Consider the following 15,377-nt stretch of genomic DNA (forward strand, 5'->3'; position numbering starts at 1 on the left):
CAGATTAGAAGACAAGGGCCAGCGAGTACCTTATTCTTCCCTCATTACAGTCTTGTGTATGTGATCCTGGTCTCAACAGGCCATTAGAAACCACTGGAAAGCATTGGTACCACCATTAAAATGGAACTCACTGGAGGAAACAACGAGGGTGAGTGAATGAACAAGCAAGTGAATAGCAGTGTTATGACAGTAGTATGTCTGATGGCTCCAGACAGACTGAAAAATCTGTGTTCCATGTCAAATCAAGTAACAGAATTGGAGCAGATCACAGCCTGGTCTCCCACACTGCCTCCTGCAGGCCACAGAACCCCATCCGCTGTCCAAGGCATCACACACATGGATATCAGGATGAAATACAGAAACAATGGATGGTCTCATCTCCTAAATTATGTCAGGATAGCAGGAAGATTTTAATTCTAGACTTGATCCTTTGACTGATTTGTTACAGTAGAATAACCAGTTTGCCTGAGTGTCACCATTGAAATAGTCAGAGTACTTACTTATCCCACAAGGATACTGTCAGGTTTAATTAATTATGTCTGTGAAATCCTTTCTAAATGAAAAGTGGCAAGCATGATTTATTAACTAAGTCTAAAACACCACTGCAGAATCAGAGTGTTCATTGTTTTACCAAGAGAATAACACTTCTCATAAAATACATTTCAAATGGGAAATTATAATAACAGCCCTTTTGACTTATTTAGACTTTTCTGTGAGGAGCAAGGCAATAGACTTTTGATGAGTTCTAGGAATAGAAGCATAATCAAGAACAAGAGACACAGGAACACTCGCCCACTGACATGAACCACCTAAATGGCGTTGCATAAATCCTGAGAGCAGGGTCTGCTGTAGGGCTGAGCTGAGAGAAAACCACTCCTCTGCTTGTTACATGCTGCTAGCTTGCAGTCTGACAATGTGCAAGGATCAGGGCAAGGCTGATAGATACAATCACCCAACCACAGACCCCAGCACTGGACAGACAATGGCATCAGTAGCCCAAAACCACAGTAAGGTGGTGCTGGAGGATCTGCAAAGGACCTGATCTGTGTCAGCACGACGCCACTGCTGTCAGCTCTCCTGCTCACAGGGCATCACAGCTCTTACTTGCAGGCAGAATCCGGGTGTCGGAGTTAGGAATGACAGGTTGCTGTCATGGGGGAACATCTCTCAGGATGCAGTGGGGCCTCTTTTAAGGTCCACTGTTCACTGAGATGATACAAAACCCCAGAGATAAAAGAGTAGACTGAAACATTCAGAAAAGACATGGATCAAACAACCTGTGGATTACACTGATTCAGAACATCCACAGGGCAGTTCTGTGGCCCAACTCCTTCCTGGACAACTCCACCTATTTGGCCTGTATCGGCAAGCTCCACACCCTCCATGCCAAGAACAGGAGTTTCAGAGGAGGAAATGATTCATGCCCTCAGAATGCAAGTGAAATCCCACAGATCGAAGAAAATACTTATTCATCTGCATATGTATACATGCATACCTCACATTCACCAATTACATTTCAATCAGATACCACAAATGAATAAAAATACCCCAAATCTGAAATTTAACATCTGGTGGCATGCTGCAGATATGGCATGAAACAAGCAGTACCACATGACTTAAAATACAATGTCAACTGAATTTCAGCCTGATCCAGCAAAAAATAACCACAGCTTTTGCAGGCTACAGACACATAGGGTTTGAATGGTTGCACTGTGTCAACATGACGCATAATTCAGAAATATCAACTTGTTGCAGCAAATAAACACAGCAAGGGATTGTGTGGACTGGGTCAGAATCCTTTACAAAAATATTTTAGCAAAAATTATAGCATAAGAAATGGTGGGTGATGTTTGATTTGTGAGTTGGCCAAGACAAACTCATCAGAAGATCCCCTTAATTAAGTTATTACTCATTTGTTTACATTTTGAAGTCTCCACTTCAAGTCATCTCTCTGCCTCTTTGTTCACCACCTTCCTCCTTCTTTATCACATCAGCTTAAGACAGCCAGGCATGAGAGCCACTTACCCATGCTGGCACAGGCCTGGCCAGGCAGCATGGCTCTCCAGCAGGCTGAAAGGGTGGGACGGCCACATCACCAAACTTTTGGGAACAGCCAAACAGCTCAGACACAACCCCCATTTTCTAAAACAGCACCCTGCTTAAGAGCTGAATTCAGCTGCAGGCTCCAGCACAGGAGCCTACCTTGCTTGCTAACAGGGATTTTCAGGGTGCCAGATGCCACCCTAGCAGGGAAGCCCCTGCCTCAGCTGGGGACACACCTGAAGTGGGCAGATGACACCGTGAGCAATAGTCCTTGCCCATCCTGCTATTAAACAAAAAGGCACTGCAGGTAACATTGTTATTTGGAGATAAAGTGACAGGTGTATCACACTGCAGGTCTCAGGGCAGCCCAACCACATCTTTGCTAGTGTTTGAAACAATTCCCACCAGAGACATCTGGGAACAACCTGTCTTCAAATATCCTCTGTCTGGATGGTTATATTGAAGACATAGAAGTGATTTGAAACCACCAAAGAATGCAGTGGTTACACTGCCTGGATGTCCACCATACCTCTGTACACATACCTTCCTGGACAGGTAGAAGAGAGATTTTTTTTTTCTTCCCTAACCAATTCTTCAGTTTCCTGCTTAGAGGTAGTTACCACATGTCGTGAAGAGCTGATTGTGGACTCCTGCTCCAGATCAACTTTCACTCTGATTTAAATACATTTTATGTGACTATGTAATTAAATCATAGAATCATGGAGAGGCTTGAGTTGGAAGGGACCTTAAAGATAATCTTGTTATAAGTCCCTGCCATGGGCAGGGACACCTTCCACTAGAGCAGGTTGCCCAAAGCCCCATCCAACCAGGCCTTGAATACTTCCAGGGATGGGGCATCCACAGCTTCTCTGGGCAACCTGTGCCAGTGCCTCACCACCCTTAGTGTAAAGAACTCCTTCCTAACATCTAATCTAAATCTCAGCTCTGTTAGTTTAAAACCATTCCCCCTTATTCTATCACTATCGGTCTCTGCCTCTTTTCTATAAGACTCTTTTAAGTACTGGAAGGCTGCAACGAGGTGTCCCCAGAGCCGGCTCTTCTCCAGGCTGAACTACTTCAGCTGTCTCAGCCTGTTCTCATAGCTGAGGTGCTCCAGCTCCACTGTGCTTCTTCCTGGCCCTCCTCTGGATCCGCTCCAATAGACTGCCTTTCTTGTGCTGAGGATGAGCCGGGCACAGCCCTCCACGTGGGGCGTCATGAGGGGTAAGGGGCTGAAACGCCTTCCTTGACCTGCCAGCTGTCCTTCCTCTAATGCAGCCCAGGATGTGTTTGGGTTTCTGGACTGGAAGTACACACTGCTGGCTCCTGTCCAGTCTTTCACCCACAAGAACCCCCAATCCTTCTCCACAGGGCAGCTCCCAATGAATTTATCTCCCAGTTTGTCTCCATGTCTGGGATCAGGCGCATCGCCCCCAGATATCAGAGTTCTGGGCCTGTTCCCCTCCCTATGCAAATCCGCATGTGGGAGTAAACAAGACGAAGAATCCACAGAATCGAATTCCATCGCCCTGCAAATCTTCGCGTGAAATTTGCACCGTGTTTGGCCGGACAACGCAGGGCTGCCCATCGCCGCTGCATTTCCTACACTTGCGGTGGTCGGCGGTGCCACCACGGCGCCTTCCTTCCCTGAGGGGGCACGAGCGCTCCCTTCCCGCCCTCCCGCTGCCGCCGCCGCCGCCGCCAGCGGGAGCCACGGCGCGCCTTCCCCGCTGCTCCGTCCGTCACGGGCTCTGGAAAGCCGCACAGCCTGGCGGGCTGCACGAATTCCGCGAATTGGAACGGCAGGGCTCCCTGGAATCGCCTTTAACCGTTTACATAAGGATCCCGAACGACAGATCGGGACGGAACCTGGCCGCGCGGCGCCGGGCGGGGGGTGGCGGGGTGAGGGGGCGCGGCCCGGCCCGATCGCCCCGCCCCCTCGCGTCACGTGACCGCGCGGGCCTGGAGCGATGGCGGCGCCGGGGTCGCTGTGGGTGCGGGATCCGCTGGGATCGGGGGTGCGGCCGCTGCCGCTGCCCCCCGGGGGCGGCACCGTGCTCTGCCTCCGCCGCGACCGCGCCCGGGAGCTGGTGAGTGCCGGGGATCGGGGACTGAGGCGAGTATGGGGCCCTCCGGCCTCAGGAGGCGCTGCGCTTCCGGTGTGGCGGCGCTGCGCAGGCCGCCCCAGGGCCGGGCCCGCCGTGAGACCGCTCCGGCACCCACAGACGGGCGGTCACGGTGCCCACCTGTGCGCACCTTGCTTGTCCTCGCTGTCGCTTAGCTGAGCAGGAGAGTTTGCTGTAAGAGAGCCCTGTAGCTTCTTATCTACATTATATATGTGTGTGTTTATATATACGTTGTGGTGGGTTGACCGTGTCAGGACTCCAGGAGCAGCCCAAAGCCGCTCTCAACCTTTCTGTCCTCAGGTGGGCAGGGGAGAGAAGATGTAATAGAAGGGGGCAAAGGTCGAGATCTCTCAGCAGTCACCATCACGGGCAAAACAGACTTGACTTGGGGAAGTAAACTTAATTTATTACCAGTCAAAATCAGGGCAGGATTATGAGAGGTAAAAGAAATCTTAAAAACACTTTCCCTCCTCCGCTCCCTCTTTCCCAGGCTCTATCTTCTCCCCACCAGTGGCACTGGAGGACAGGGAATGAGGGTTGTGGTCAGTTCATCACAGATTGTTTCTGAATTTTTCCCATAGTAGAGCTTTTTGCCGTTTGTGTTTACAAGCTGATTCAGACTGTGTTCAATCCTTTGGTAACCAGGAATTAAAACAAGCACTGTTAGAAAATGTTCATGCTTTTCAGATTCCCTGATTTTTTTGCCTCCCTTCTGGAAGGAAGGAAACATGACTGCTTAATGATTTTCTTTGTCAGAATGTTTCATTTTCTCTGGCTTAATTATCTGGTTCAATTTTGCTGCATTTTTAGAACGTCCCAGAAGAAAGCTTGTATGTGAAGTGTAATGGACGACTGGCCAATGATGAAGATGAGCTGCAGAGTGGGATCGTTTATAGCCTGGAGCCGAGGCTTTGTGGTGGAAAAGGAGGTTTGTTGTTTAATCTGCTCATCAGTGATTAGATTGTTAGGTTAAAAAACTTCTGCTGTGCCGTAGTCCATACTGATAGCAGGAGTCCTCAGATACTGGCAGGTCTCTTGTTGTGTGTATGACTGATGCAGAGTCTCTGAGCTAAAACCAAAGTGTTTGTGCAAAGCTGAGGATTGACCAGGGAAGCTGCAGTCCACGTCTTGCTCACATCCCTTTTCAGCTTATCTCTATTAGCAGAAGTCTGTAACATGTACCAAAGTGACTTCAGAGTTGAAATTGTTTTGAAAAGGACCTATCATCTTAGGCTCCCAAGTTTCATTCAATGGTCACGTAGGACAAATATTTCAGGTACAGGTAGTCTGTGATTTGAGTGTGTTATGTGACCTAATTGACTTTATCTTCTCTTATTAAAAAAAAAACAAGCAACCAAAACATATAAATGCCAAGTTCTCAGTGGCCAAAGAACTAAAGAATTCAACCTAAGCTCGGCTCCTTATATTGACGAGATGTCTCTGTTTAGCTAATTCCTGATTACTTTTTTCTCTGGAAGGCTTTGGGTCAATGCTGCGAGCCCTTGGTGCTCAGATTGAGAAGACAACAAACAGAGAGGCTTGTCGAGATCTCAGTGGAAGGAGGCTGCGGGACGTCAATCACGAGAAAGCGTAAGGCATTTCCTCAGAAGCTGAAATTATAAAGTAACCTGGTCCTGTAGCTCACTGTGAGCAAAAGAGGTCAAGTGACAGCCTGTTGTAGCAATGAAATGGTATTTTGAATACTAAAAAGAGCAAAAGTGAAATCTTAAGTGCAGGTGGACTGGAAGCCAGCAGGGCTTTCCTGACTGTAATTCTATTTTTGCAAAAACAGATGCGATTTTACTGCAGCCTGAGGCTGAGGGACTGTTCTGCAGTCTGTCTTGGATTCCTTGTGTGGAATTCTCACAGTTCTCTCTGAAGCTGCAAGACCGCAGTCTTGGGCATGTGTGAACTTAACAGCTGTTCCTGGCTTTCAAAATAAACCCTACTCTGTTCTCTGTAGCAGAATCTCTGTTTCCTCAGTAATTCTGCTGGATCCTGTTGCCTTTTCCCATTGTGTCCCGTCCTGGCAGGTGGTGGCAGCATTCTGTAAGTGCAGAGCAGCGAGCTGCTGTTAGAGCAGGCGCTGCCAGCCCTGACGCTCGGCGGTTGTGTCGCCTGCAGGATGGCGGAGTGGGTGAAGAAGCAGGCGGAGCGGGAGGCGGAGAAGGAGCAGCGGCGCCTGGAGCGGCTGCAGCGGAAGCTGGCGGAGCCGCGGCACACTTTCACCGACCCCGAGTACGAGCGGCAGTACCGCGAGATGGCCGAGCGCCAGGAGGAGTCCCTGCGCATCGGTACGGCCCCGCCTCCTCCGGCCTCAGGGCACAGCACGCTCAAACCTCTTAGCCTCACACCAGCAGGAACATTAAAAAAAGAATTGGTTTCTTTCAGTTGAATGAAATCTTAAGTTTCAGTGAAATTAGCTTGATTTTGTTTTTCCTCTCTGTCTTCAGTACCTGTTAAATTCCATTGAACAGTGTGACACAAGTGATGCTTCACCTTGCTTTGCTAGGTCACCTTGTAATAAGAGCCAGATTCTCTGAAGGTGATGTTGCTAGTTGGGCTGTAAGAATTACACAGTGAAGCTATAAAGGGGTTGTACATAAAAAGGAGACACTGGATCCACCTGCAGAATACCTTGTTTCACTTCCTGGTCTTTGTAGTTACTTTATTTATCCCTGTATTGTTCTCTTGCTGTCAGGTAGATAGTGAAACTTGAGGCTGAATGGGATGAAGAACCTGATAGTTGAGTTCAGGAATCCAGTTTTAATTGACTCTGTGCCTTAGTAAATCCATGTAGGAAAGTTTTTGCTGCTACTGAATTTATGTTCAAGCTTTGAGTCTTTGTCACCAAAAGTGATTCTTTCCCATTCGTGTTTTAAATTGCATCTGAAGTGAAAAGATAAGTAGAATTTACAACGTGTTTGAATCGTGTACCAATGAAGTCCACTTTCAAATTTGTTTTGAAGGGTTGCAGGTTATTGCCAGCAAAGCAGTGTCATCAGAAAGTGGCAAGAGTCGGAAGCGTCCGGGTGAGCCTGGAAAGAGCGAAACAAAATCTGAAAAAAGAAAATGTCCTTGGTAAGAGTTGTACCTTGTTTTTATACTCCAGTCTTAAGCCTTAAAAAGGATGAGAAGTTAGTTACATGCAAGCGAGCAGAGTCTAGTCCGAGATGTAGACTGAAATAGAAGTAAGAAAACTTAACTGATAAAATCAAAGAACTGAAAGTAAAGATTTCTGCATTCCTGTAATTCTGTCCCAGATGGAGTGGACAAACTTCATTTGCAGAAATAGACACTTTTTTCCCCCCACCCCTTCTAAATGATTATATTCTACTACTTCCTATTGTCCTTTCCTTCATAAATGAATTATATTTACAATGAACTTATAAAGATTACTTTTCTCCTCTGGCATCTTTGAGGTAATATAACATGACAGAGAAGTCAAAGATTCCAGTCATTTCTGTATGGGGAATGCTGTAATGCCTGTTTTGGGCCTTTCTAGGTCCTTTTCAGTGTCGACAGCTCTTCCATTTGCTAAACTAACCTAAATAGCTGTTAGAATAGCTCCTTATATCTCTCTGAAGTGGGTTTTGGAAAGAGAAATGTGGCAATTAAAGAAATTTTATTTACAAGAAAAAAAGTTAAGATGGATGCATGTTAATTTGTAACTTATTCCCTGTGCCAGGCCAGGATTGGATGAGGCCACAGGCTCTGGCTGTGAGGATGACAATAGGGATGACTCCCCTTGTGCATCTGACAGAAGTTGTCCATCAGGCAGCAGTGCTAATGGAAGTGTTGGAAATTCAGATGAGTATTCAAGCAGCTCAGTGGCTTCAGCAGAGGACAGTCCATCTACCAGTGCAAATGAGAAATCACTGGAGCAGCCAGAAGGTCCTGGAAGAGATCTGCAAGGAGAGATGTGCAGTGGTGGGCAGGCTGAAATTCTGGCTGAAGAAAACAGCAAAATGACAGAGCCCGCAAAGGAAGTGGCCCAAGGAAAGCATGGAGTGACTCAAGCTCAGAAAGAAGAGCAAAAAATTGTTCCTGCTAATGCACAGGAAACAAACCAGTCACAGAGCACAGTAAGTATAAAGAGTACAAAATGTGGTGTGTCTTCAGCTGTTTTTAGAGCTGAAGAAGCAAACAAGCTCCAGCAGTGTAGCTTTTGCCACTGGGTTGATGAAAGTCAAACTGATACTTGGCAGCAGAGGGTGCCAGTACTTCTGCTTTATGGGTCTTTGCATAGTATTACTGTTAAAAATTTGTTGGGGTACTGAATCTGGGCTTACTCTAGCAATAAAACAAAGTGTAGCTCTTTTTTTCAGGCTAGAGAGTTACTGGGATTTTCTGCCTTTTTTCACCTTGGGTGGAAAGTCTGCCAGTGGCAACAAATGAACTCTGATGTGTGAAAGTTTATTACAGTTAAACAGGGAAAAGACCTAGGATGTGATCTGATCAATTAGAACTTTGTCATCTACTGTACTATTAGAGCTGGCAAGTTTTAAACAGGATGTTTACCATTCTTTGCTGTTTACCTTTTGCTCAGTATTTGCAAGACTTTCTATTCCTAGAACAGGAAACTCCACCAGTGCTGTGGCAGATTGTTATTGCAGGTGGAAATATTTTTATGGTAGTCCTTGATGAATATATGTATTTTTTTAGAAGTAGGGTGAGAATAATGAGGCAACCAGTTGGGGTTTCCTATGCTTACCAGGACAAAGGTTCTGATTCTGCTGGCAAGAATTGTTTTTGATGAGTGCATAAGGACAATGCTCTCCTTCCCACTGCTGTTATTACTTGCTCTGAAGTCTCTTTGGTACAAACTATAAGACCAGTATGTGCATTTAAATATTGAACAAAATGGGCTTAGATTTTGGTGTCCTTTATAGTGTGTTAGTAAATTCCAGCATTTGAATTACCCTGTCTATTCCATGTCTTTTTGTAACAAGGCCCTGGGATTGGACTAGACTATCTGTAGGGGTCCTTTTTACACTCAGTCAATTTGTAAATATACCAATTTCCTTTGAAGATGAAATTTTAATCCGTATTGTCTTTTAGTGGCAGGATGAGACGTGAACTTCACAACTTGTTTTTTGGGGTTAATCTTTCTAAACATAGATGCTTTTTAATTAATTTATTTAATTACAGTGTAACTGCATCAGGAATAACTTTTCTTTCTCCTTCCTGCTCCTGCTGGATATATATTGGTTATATCCTGCATCAGGCTGAAAAGGGGCTGTCAGCTTTGCTGTGCTTCTGGAGTCTGAGGTTAAGCTACTGAACTGCTGGGCAAGATAGTGAACTTGTTTTTCATTCTGTTTTCTTGCGAGTATTGAACTTTCCTGGGGATAATCATAGAATTTCATGAGGTCTAAGAGACCCACAGGAGTCAAAGTCCAGCTCCTGGCCCTGCACAGGACAGCCCCAAGAATCACACCATGTGCCTGAGAGCATTGTCCAAGTGCTGCTTGAACTCCTGTTTTTCTTATTTTTCTCAAATGTTTTTCTCTTTTCAGGAGGTAGAACCAATAGACCTGCTGGCATTCAACTCTGCTGCTGAGCTGGAAGCCCTGGGTTTGGAGAAGCTGAAGATGGGATTGATGTCTTTGGGACTGAAATGTGGAGGCACTTTGAAGGAAAGAGCAGCAAGGCTTTTTTCAGTGAGGGGTCTGTCTAGAGACCAGATCAAGCCATCCCTATTTGCAAAGCCCCCTAAAGGAAAAACCTCTGGTTAGATTTGGGAATATTTACCTTTTTTGCATGTGTATTTGATGTCATTAAATAAAAGCTCTTGGTGTCCTTTCAACTGAGTATCCCCAGCTTCTGAACTCACATCCACATTAGCATCCCAAGGAGTTATGGAAAGGATGGGTGGGTGGGAAGGATCTCGTCATAGACACGGTGCTTGCACAGTGGGGGTCTGTTCCACAGTGTATTGGGGGAAGAAGAGAAACGTTGAAGCTCTGCAAATCACATCTCATGGAGGTTGTGGTGGGACAGGTGGACTCTGTGTGGAAAGGAAATGGGTGTGTTTACTGAATGTTTCATTAGGAAACTGGGATGCAGGGTGCTTGGGAGGTCACCTTAGCATGTTGGAGTTTTGCTGGTGTAAATTCATGGGGTGGGGATGTTAGATGCTGGCAGTTCCTGCCTGGGTGGCAAACCTTTTGATGTCACCAGCTCTCTAAAAGGCAGGGACAATGTGTGGGACAAGAGAGCCTTCAGCTCTTGGAGCTAGTATGGGGAGTGTGGGACAAAAGTGAATTGACCATGTTAATGGTGTGTTTTGGCAGCATCTCCTACCCAGGTTATTTGCCCTCACTGCAGCTGTTCTCCAGCTCCAGTTGCACTGATGCAGTCACTTCCAAGCCTACCCCGTGTGTCACCTTGCCTTTAGTGTTGTGGTTCCTTATTAAACCAAATCAGTTTCCTGATGTGGCTCTAACAAATTTGTGCCAGCTCAACAGCAGCAGGATTACATGAAAACACTGGTTGGTGAAGAAGGACTGGAATATTTTAAACCACCAGTAGCACCAAACAGTGTTGACTGCAGTACTGCCAGAATTAGAAGAAATGCCCTACATCCATCTTAAAGGGCAACATCTGTGCCTTGAACCAGCGCCACACTTCGGCAAGTTTATTCGGGAATTGTTTAGCTCCTGCTGAGTTAAAAAAGAACAAGCAATTGCTCTAGGATCTTCCCACATCAAGGATTAGCCTAGAGCATTATTGTGCCTGGAGAGCCAGAGGGGTGCTCACTGGCAATTCAGGATTTTCACGTGCTCAAAGGGTATCCTTTTGGAAACAGCTGGATAACAACAGGACTTGGACTGATCCTTCAACAGAAGAGAAATAAGTTGGTGAAGTGCTTGAACCTTTTTAAGAATTTGGACAAGAACAGGAAAGTCAAAAGTTGAAAATAATATTATATATATATATCTGTAAACTGAAACAGTTCCAGTGTTATATGGGCTATCTCTGTAGGAGGGCCAGAACAGAAGTGATCTTTCTAGTCCAGGGCCAGAGGATAATGCAGTTTGCAGCCCGCGTCTGTCTTTTCCTGAGTATTTATGTAGCTTTAGATTTCAAAGATGTTTCTGGTTGTAAATGCATCAAAACTGTGAATATCTTCCCAGAGAAAAGGTTCATTCTCCCACAGAATCGCTTCCCCAAAAAGCAAGTGGTGCAACTTAGAGAAGTCACACTTCTGAAGTGTCATTTTGAATGCATCTATTTCAAACACCTAAGCACTGCCTCATGTTTCACTGGCATTTCTGAGTTACTGATTGAAAAAAAGAAAGGAGTGAAAACACTGGCACAGGCCTGAGGAGGGCTTTTCCTCACTTCATACGGATCCATCTCTTTCCTGGAAAGAAAGATAAGTACATCTAGTACACAAAACAGCAGTGAACAGGACAGGTCATAGGGGGAAGGAAATGGTGGAGGTTTAGAAATATCACCACCAGCAGACACAACAACAGCTGCCGGCCGTCAACCAAAAGGCTCCGTTCCCTTGTCCTCAGCTGCACGGCCCTAATAAACAAGTTCCTCAAGAGCCACTCACGTAAACACCCCTTTTGCTGGAATTGCTTCCATCGGTTTGCCGAGCGCTGCAGCTTCTCCTCTGGCTGCTGTAGGTGGCACTGGGCTGTCGCGGAGGATGTGTCCGCTTCCAGCAGCGCTGACAAAGCCTCGCCCCTCAGCGCCGGGCACCTGCCCCGAGTGCTGCTGAGGGGCACGGACACCGGGTCACCTTTACACCACTCTGCCTGCTCCTGAAACGGTCACAATCAATCCCTCAGATCGCCCCGCAATTCTTATCCTACATTTTGCTTTCTGGAGAATGTTGGCATTTGAAAAGTTTGTTTGTAGCGATGCCTATTCTCGGGAAGGTGCTATTTTTAAATCCTAAAGCTTTCTCCAAGATATTTAACTGGAAATGGTAATGCCTGCGCCCCTGTTAGCAACGCCACCTCAGCTGGCTTGGCTTTGGTTATAGCTGAGCAATTAGGGTGGCTTTGCAGATTAACATGCCTAATGACACCTGAAGGGAGGGAGGTGACAACTTTGACCTGACCCAGCTGTAGAGGAGGGGCTGGACAGGCACCATTGTTTTCCAGCTCTGCTGAAGGCTGGGCTAATCCAGGATAGTTAGTCTGGGTTTAGAGCTAGCAGCTGCACACGCTTAGAAAGTGTCCCGGTGGCCTGAATGCAGGAGCTGCCTGTCCTGCTTCTCCCTGCTGCCTTCACTGGGTGCCTCTAACCAGGCACGAGGAATCAGGAATTTACACAAAACTTGCAGGGCAGAAAGGAGCAAGGAGCTCTTGAAAGACCTGTCTGGGCTGTATGGAAAGGAGTGTTTATAAGGAGCCAGCCATCTTGTGAAACATCTGCTGGGAATATTGCACATCTTAGGGAAAACATGAATGGGCTGCCCAGGGAGGTGATTGAATCACTATCCCTGCAGATGCTTCAAGGCTGGGTAGATGTGGGCCATGGTTTAGTGGTGGGCTTGGCAGTGCTGGGTTAAGGGTTAGACTCGATGATCCTGGAGGGTTTTTCCAATCTAAACAATTCTCTGAGGTCTGGTGGTTATAGATGGCACCTTATGGCCAGTGTGATGCTGTACCCAGCATCCAGTAACTACCTGGCACCTCCCAAGGGTGACAGGGCTACTGACTACTGGGTGGGGAGTTGGCAGTCACCTGGGAAATAATGATTATGAACTGATTGCATTCATTTTCAGAAAACAGACTTTCAAAGGGGATACAGGTATCCCAGGCTTCCAAAGAGGCAGATAAGCAAGAAAACCAGAAATAAAAATGTAAACAAAAAAAAAAAACCCCATAAATAAACTTTAGGAGAAGCTTTAAAACAAAATTAATGAATGGCTTGGGGGAAGAAAAAAAAAGCCGAACAAACAAACCCTCACCCCGATTTAACAATTATCAAAGAATGAATACTGAAAGCTGTGGATTATTCACATGACTTTCCAGTGCCCAGCGTCTCCAGATAATCTATTTTTTCCTGCCATGGTTAAAAACTCTTTTTTGGCCATTCTGCACCTGCTGGTTTTACCACAGGAAACCAAGGTACCCCAACAGCTCTGGAGTGCCTGAGCATCTCCAGAGCACAGGCCAGAGGCAGCAGTCATAATGAGCTTTTTATTCTGTTTTATTCTGAAATGTGCTGATGTTGTTCGCACTACTCTCCTACACCTGCTCCAGGGGTGGACAGAGGAGCCCAGGTCATCTAAAAACATCGAAGTCCTGCGGGATCTCTGTTGTATTCCCTGCCACTCCTGCCACCTCCCCACTCCCCTTTGTCCTGGGTTCCCCTTTCCCAGACTCCAGCTGTTGCCAGCCAAAGCCAAAGGAGCTCCTTGATTATCACCTTTGCTGGGATGTGGATTGGGCATCTGACTTTTCACTTACACAGGCAATTAGAAGGCTGCCCTGAAAGGCAAAGTGTCAGACACCCTTGGCAGGAGTCTGTGAAGTGCAAAAGAGAAAAAACAAGAGTGGGAGAGGAAATAAGGTCTCACCAGCTGGGAAAAGCTGCAGCTTCTCATGGATTTTGAAAGAAAATGGGAAAGCAGCTTTGGTTTAAATGAAACCATGGAAAGATCACACAGGGCAATGCAGCCAACAGCTGCATTTAATGTGGCTTGAAACTTTTGTACTCTCCTAGAATAGAGATAACAAGGAGAGATATTGGAGAGAGAAAGTGCTGCTGGCATACCCAGGCTTCTCTCTTAAGGAAAGTTTTCCTAAGTCTGATAGGACCAGCTCCAGACCCCATGTCCAGCTCCATTAACCGCTGCAAGCCCTTAAAGGTCACCCTGTCGGCAGTGCCATGAGGGCCAGCCAGAGCTCACACTCATGATAAGCTCATGCTTCCGATAAGATTCAGCTCAGGTGCTGCCATGCGAACACTCACACAAGAACCTAACCTGGAGTGTGGAACTAACAGGGTTGTGCAAGTCCTCCACGGGAAGAGGACACACCTCCTGCTCCTTGAGCAGCACTTGGGTGCTCTGTGCTTTCAGCAGTGCAGGAGGATGCCTGATAATTTAACGCTGGTTTTGCCTTAAAACACCTTTCCATTTTTAAAAACTTTTAAAAATACTTTCTGGCTATATGTGGTTTATTACACCTCTGCACTGCTCTTCTTTTTTTATTTTATTACAGCACAACAATGACAATGACAATGCTGAAGCATGCTGCTGCCAGGTATGTGAGATGTTCTGCCTTTCCTCTGAGACTGTGGTGCTGCTCAGATGGAAAGGAGAACATGACAGCTTAGCAGCCTTTGTGTGCATTACAAGTTGTCCCCATGCAAGCAGCACACACAAGGTGTCAGAGCAAATGCAGCCTGCATTGAAGATGACAGGCTGGGAGATAATTACCTGTAACACGGGCTGATGTCTGAAAAAGCCCCAGGTGTGACAGTATTTCTGCCCAGGAGTTTGCACTGTAGAAATCTCTGGAGCCTTCTCCACATCAGCCCAGTCTCCAAGTCCACAACATTTTCATTGCAAAGCCATCTGGAGTTTATTGGAGTAGTGTCCTGTCTCCCCAAAAGTGGGGAGCTTCAATCCAAATGTAAGCTCAAAACCAGCCCCAGCAGAGATGCTGTGGCATCTGTCCTAGCAATAAGTCCAATGTCCATGCAGGCAGCAGGGCAGGCAGGGCTTTGTAACTCGCAGATTTGCACCCTGCAATACCCACAGTTCTCCCCCCAGTAACACCAGGTCTCCTTGGCCACTGCCTCCCCCTCCCCACCCTCCAGGTGTCACAAACATGCACACAGACCCACCGCTCACTTCTGTGTACCTCCTGTCCACAGCACACCCGAGCAAAGGCAGCCAGATGCAAAGCAAGGGGCGTCGGACGCAGCCCAGGATCCTGGTGGAGGGAAGGATCCTCGTCCACCCCGCTGCTCCTGTGATGCTCTGCTCCCCATTTCTCACAACAGCCTGCCCCAAATTGCACTGCATGGAATTTCTCCTGGAATGAAGCATGAATGATATCTGAAGTCCAGGTGCTGGAGGCTGGAGGGAAGCTAGGGTTAATGCCCTTCATTCTCAGGCAGCAACCAGCTCAAACACTTTCTTCCCCAGGCTCAGTGTGTGGCTGGATCATCGGCTTTGCTCTTGCTGATGATAGCTGAGCTCCTGGCCTTCAGGCTATGCACGGCCAAGCT

At 46.8% G+C, this 15,377-nt stretch overlaps 1 protein-coding gene across 1 annotated transcript; it reads left to right on the forward strand.

Moving 5' to 3' along the window:
* Window positions 1–3,978: 3,978 nt before the first annotated feature.
* On the forward strand, window positions 3,979–9,978 carry SDE2 (SDE2 telomere maintenance homolog). The gene is made up of 7 exons (XM_066178163.1): window positions 3,979–4,133; window positions 4,980–5,097; window positions 5,648–5,759; window positions 6,294–6,463; window positions 7,139–7,250; window positions 7,858–8,254; window positions 9,689–9,978. The coding sequence occupies exons 1-7, from the start codon at window positions 4,014–4,016 to the stop codon at window positions 9,905–9,907; spliced, it is 1,248 nt and encodes a 415-aa protein (XP_066034260.1). The 5' UTR covers window positions 3,979–4,013; the 3' UTR covers window positions 9,908–9,978.
* The last annotated feature ends 5,399 nt before the right edge of the window (window positions 9,979–15,377 follow it).

This window comes from Chamaea fasciata, unplaced genomic scaffold, assembly GCF_029207755.1.
Source record: "Chamaea fasciata isolate MVZ Bird 193981 ecotype frontalis unplaced genomic scaffold, bChaFas1.0.hap1 SCAF_3, whole genome shotgun sequence".
In the NCBI taxonomy this organism is placed as follows: Eukaryota; Metazoa; Chordata; class Aves; order Passeriformes; family Sylviidae; genus Chamaea; species Chamaea fasciata.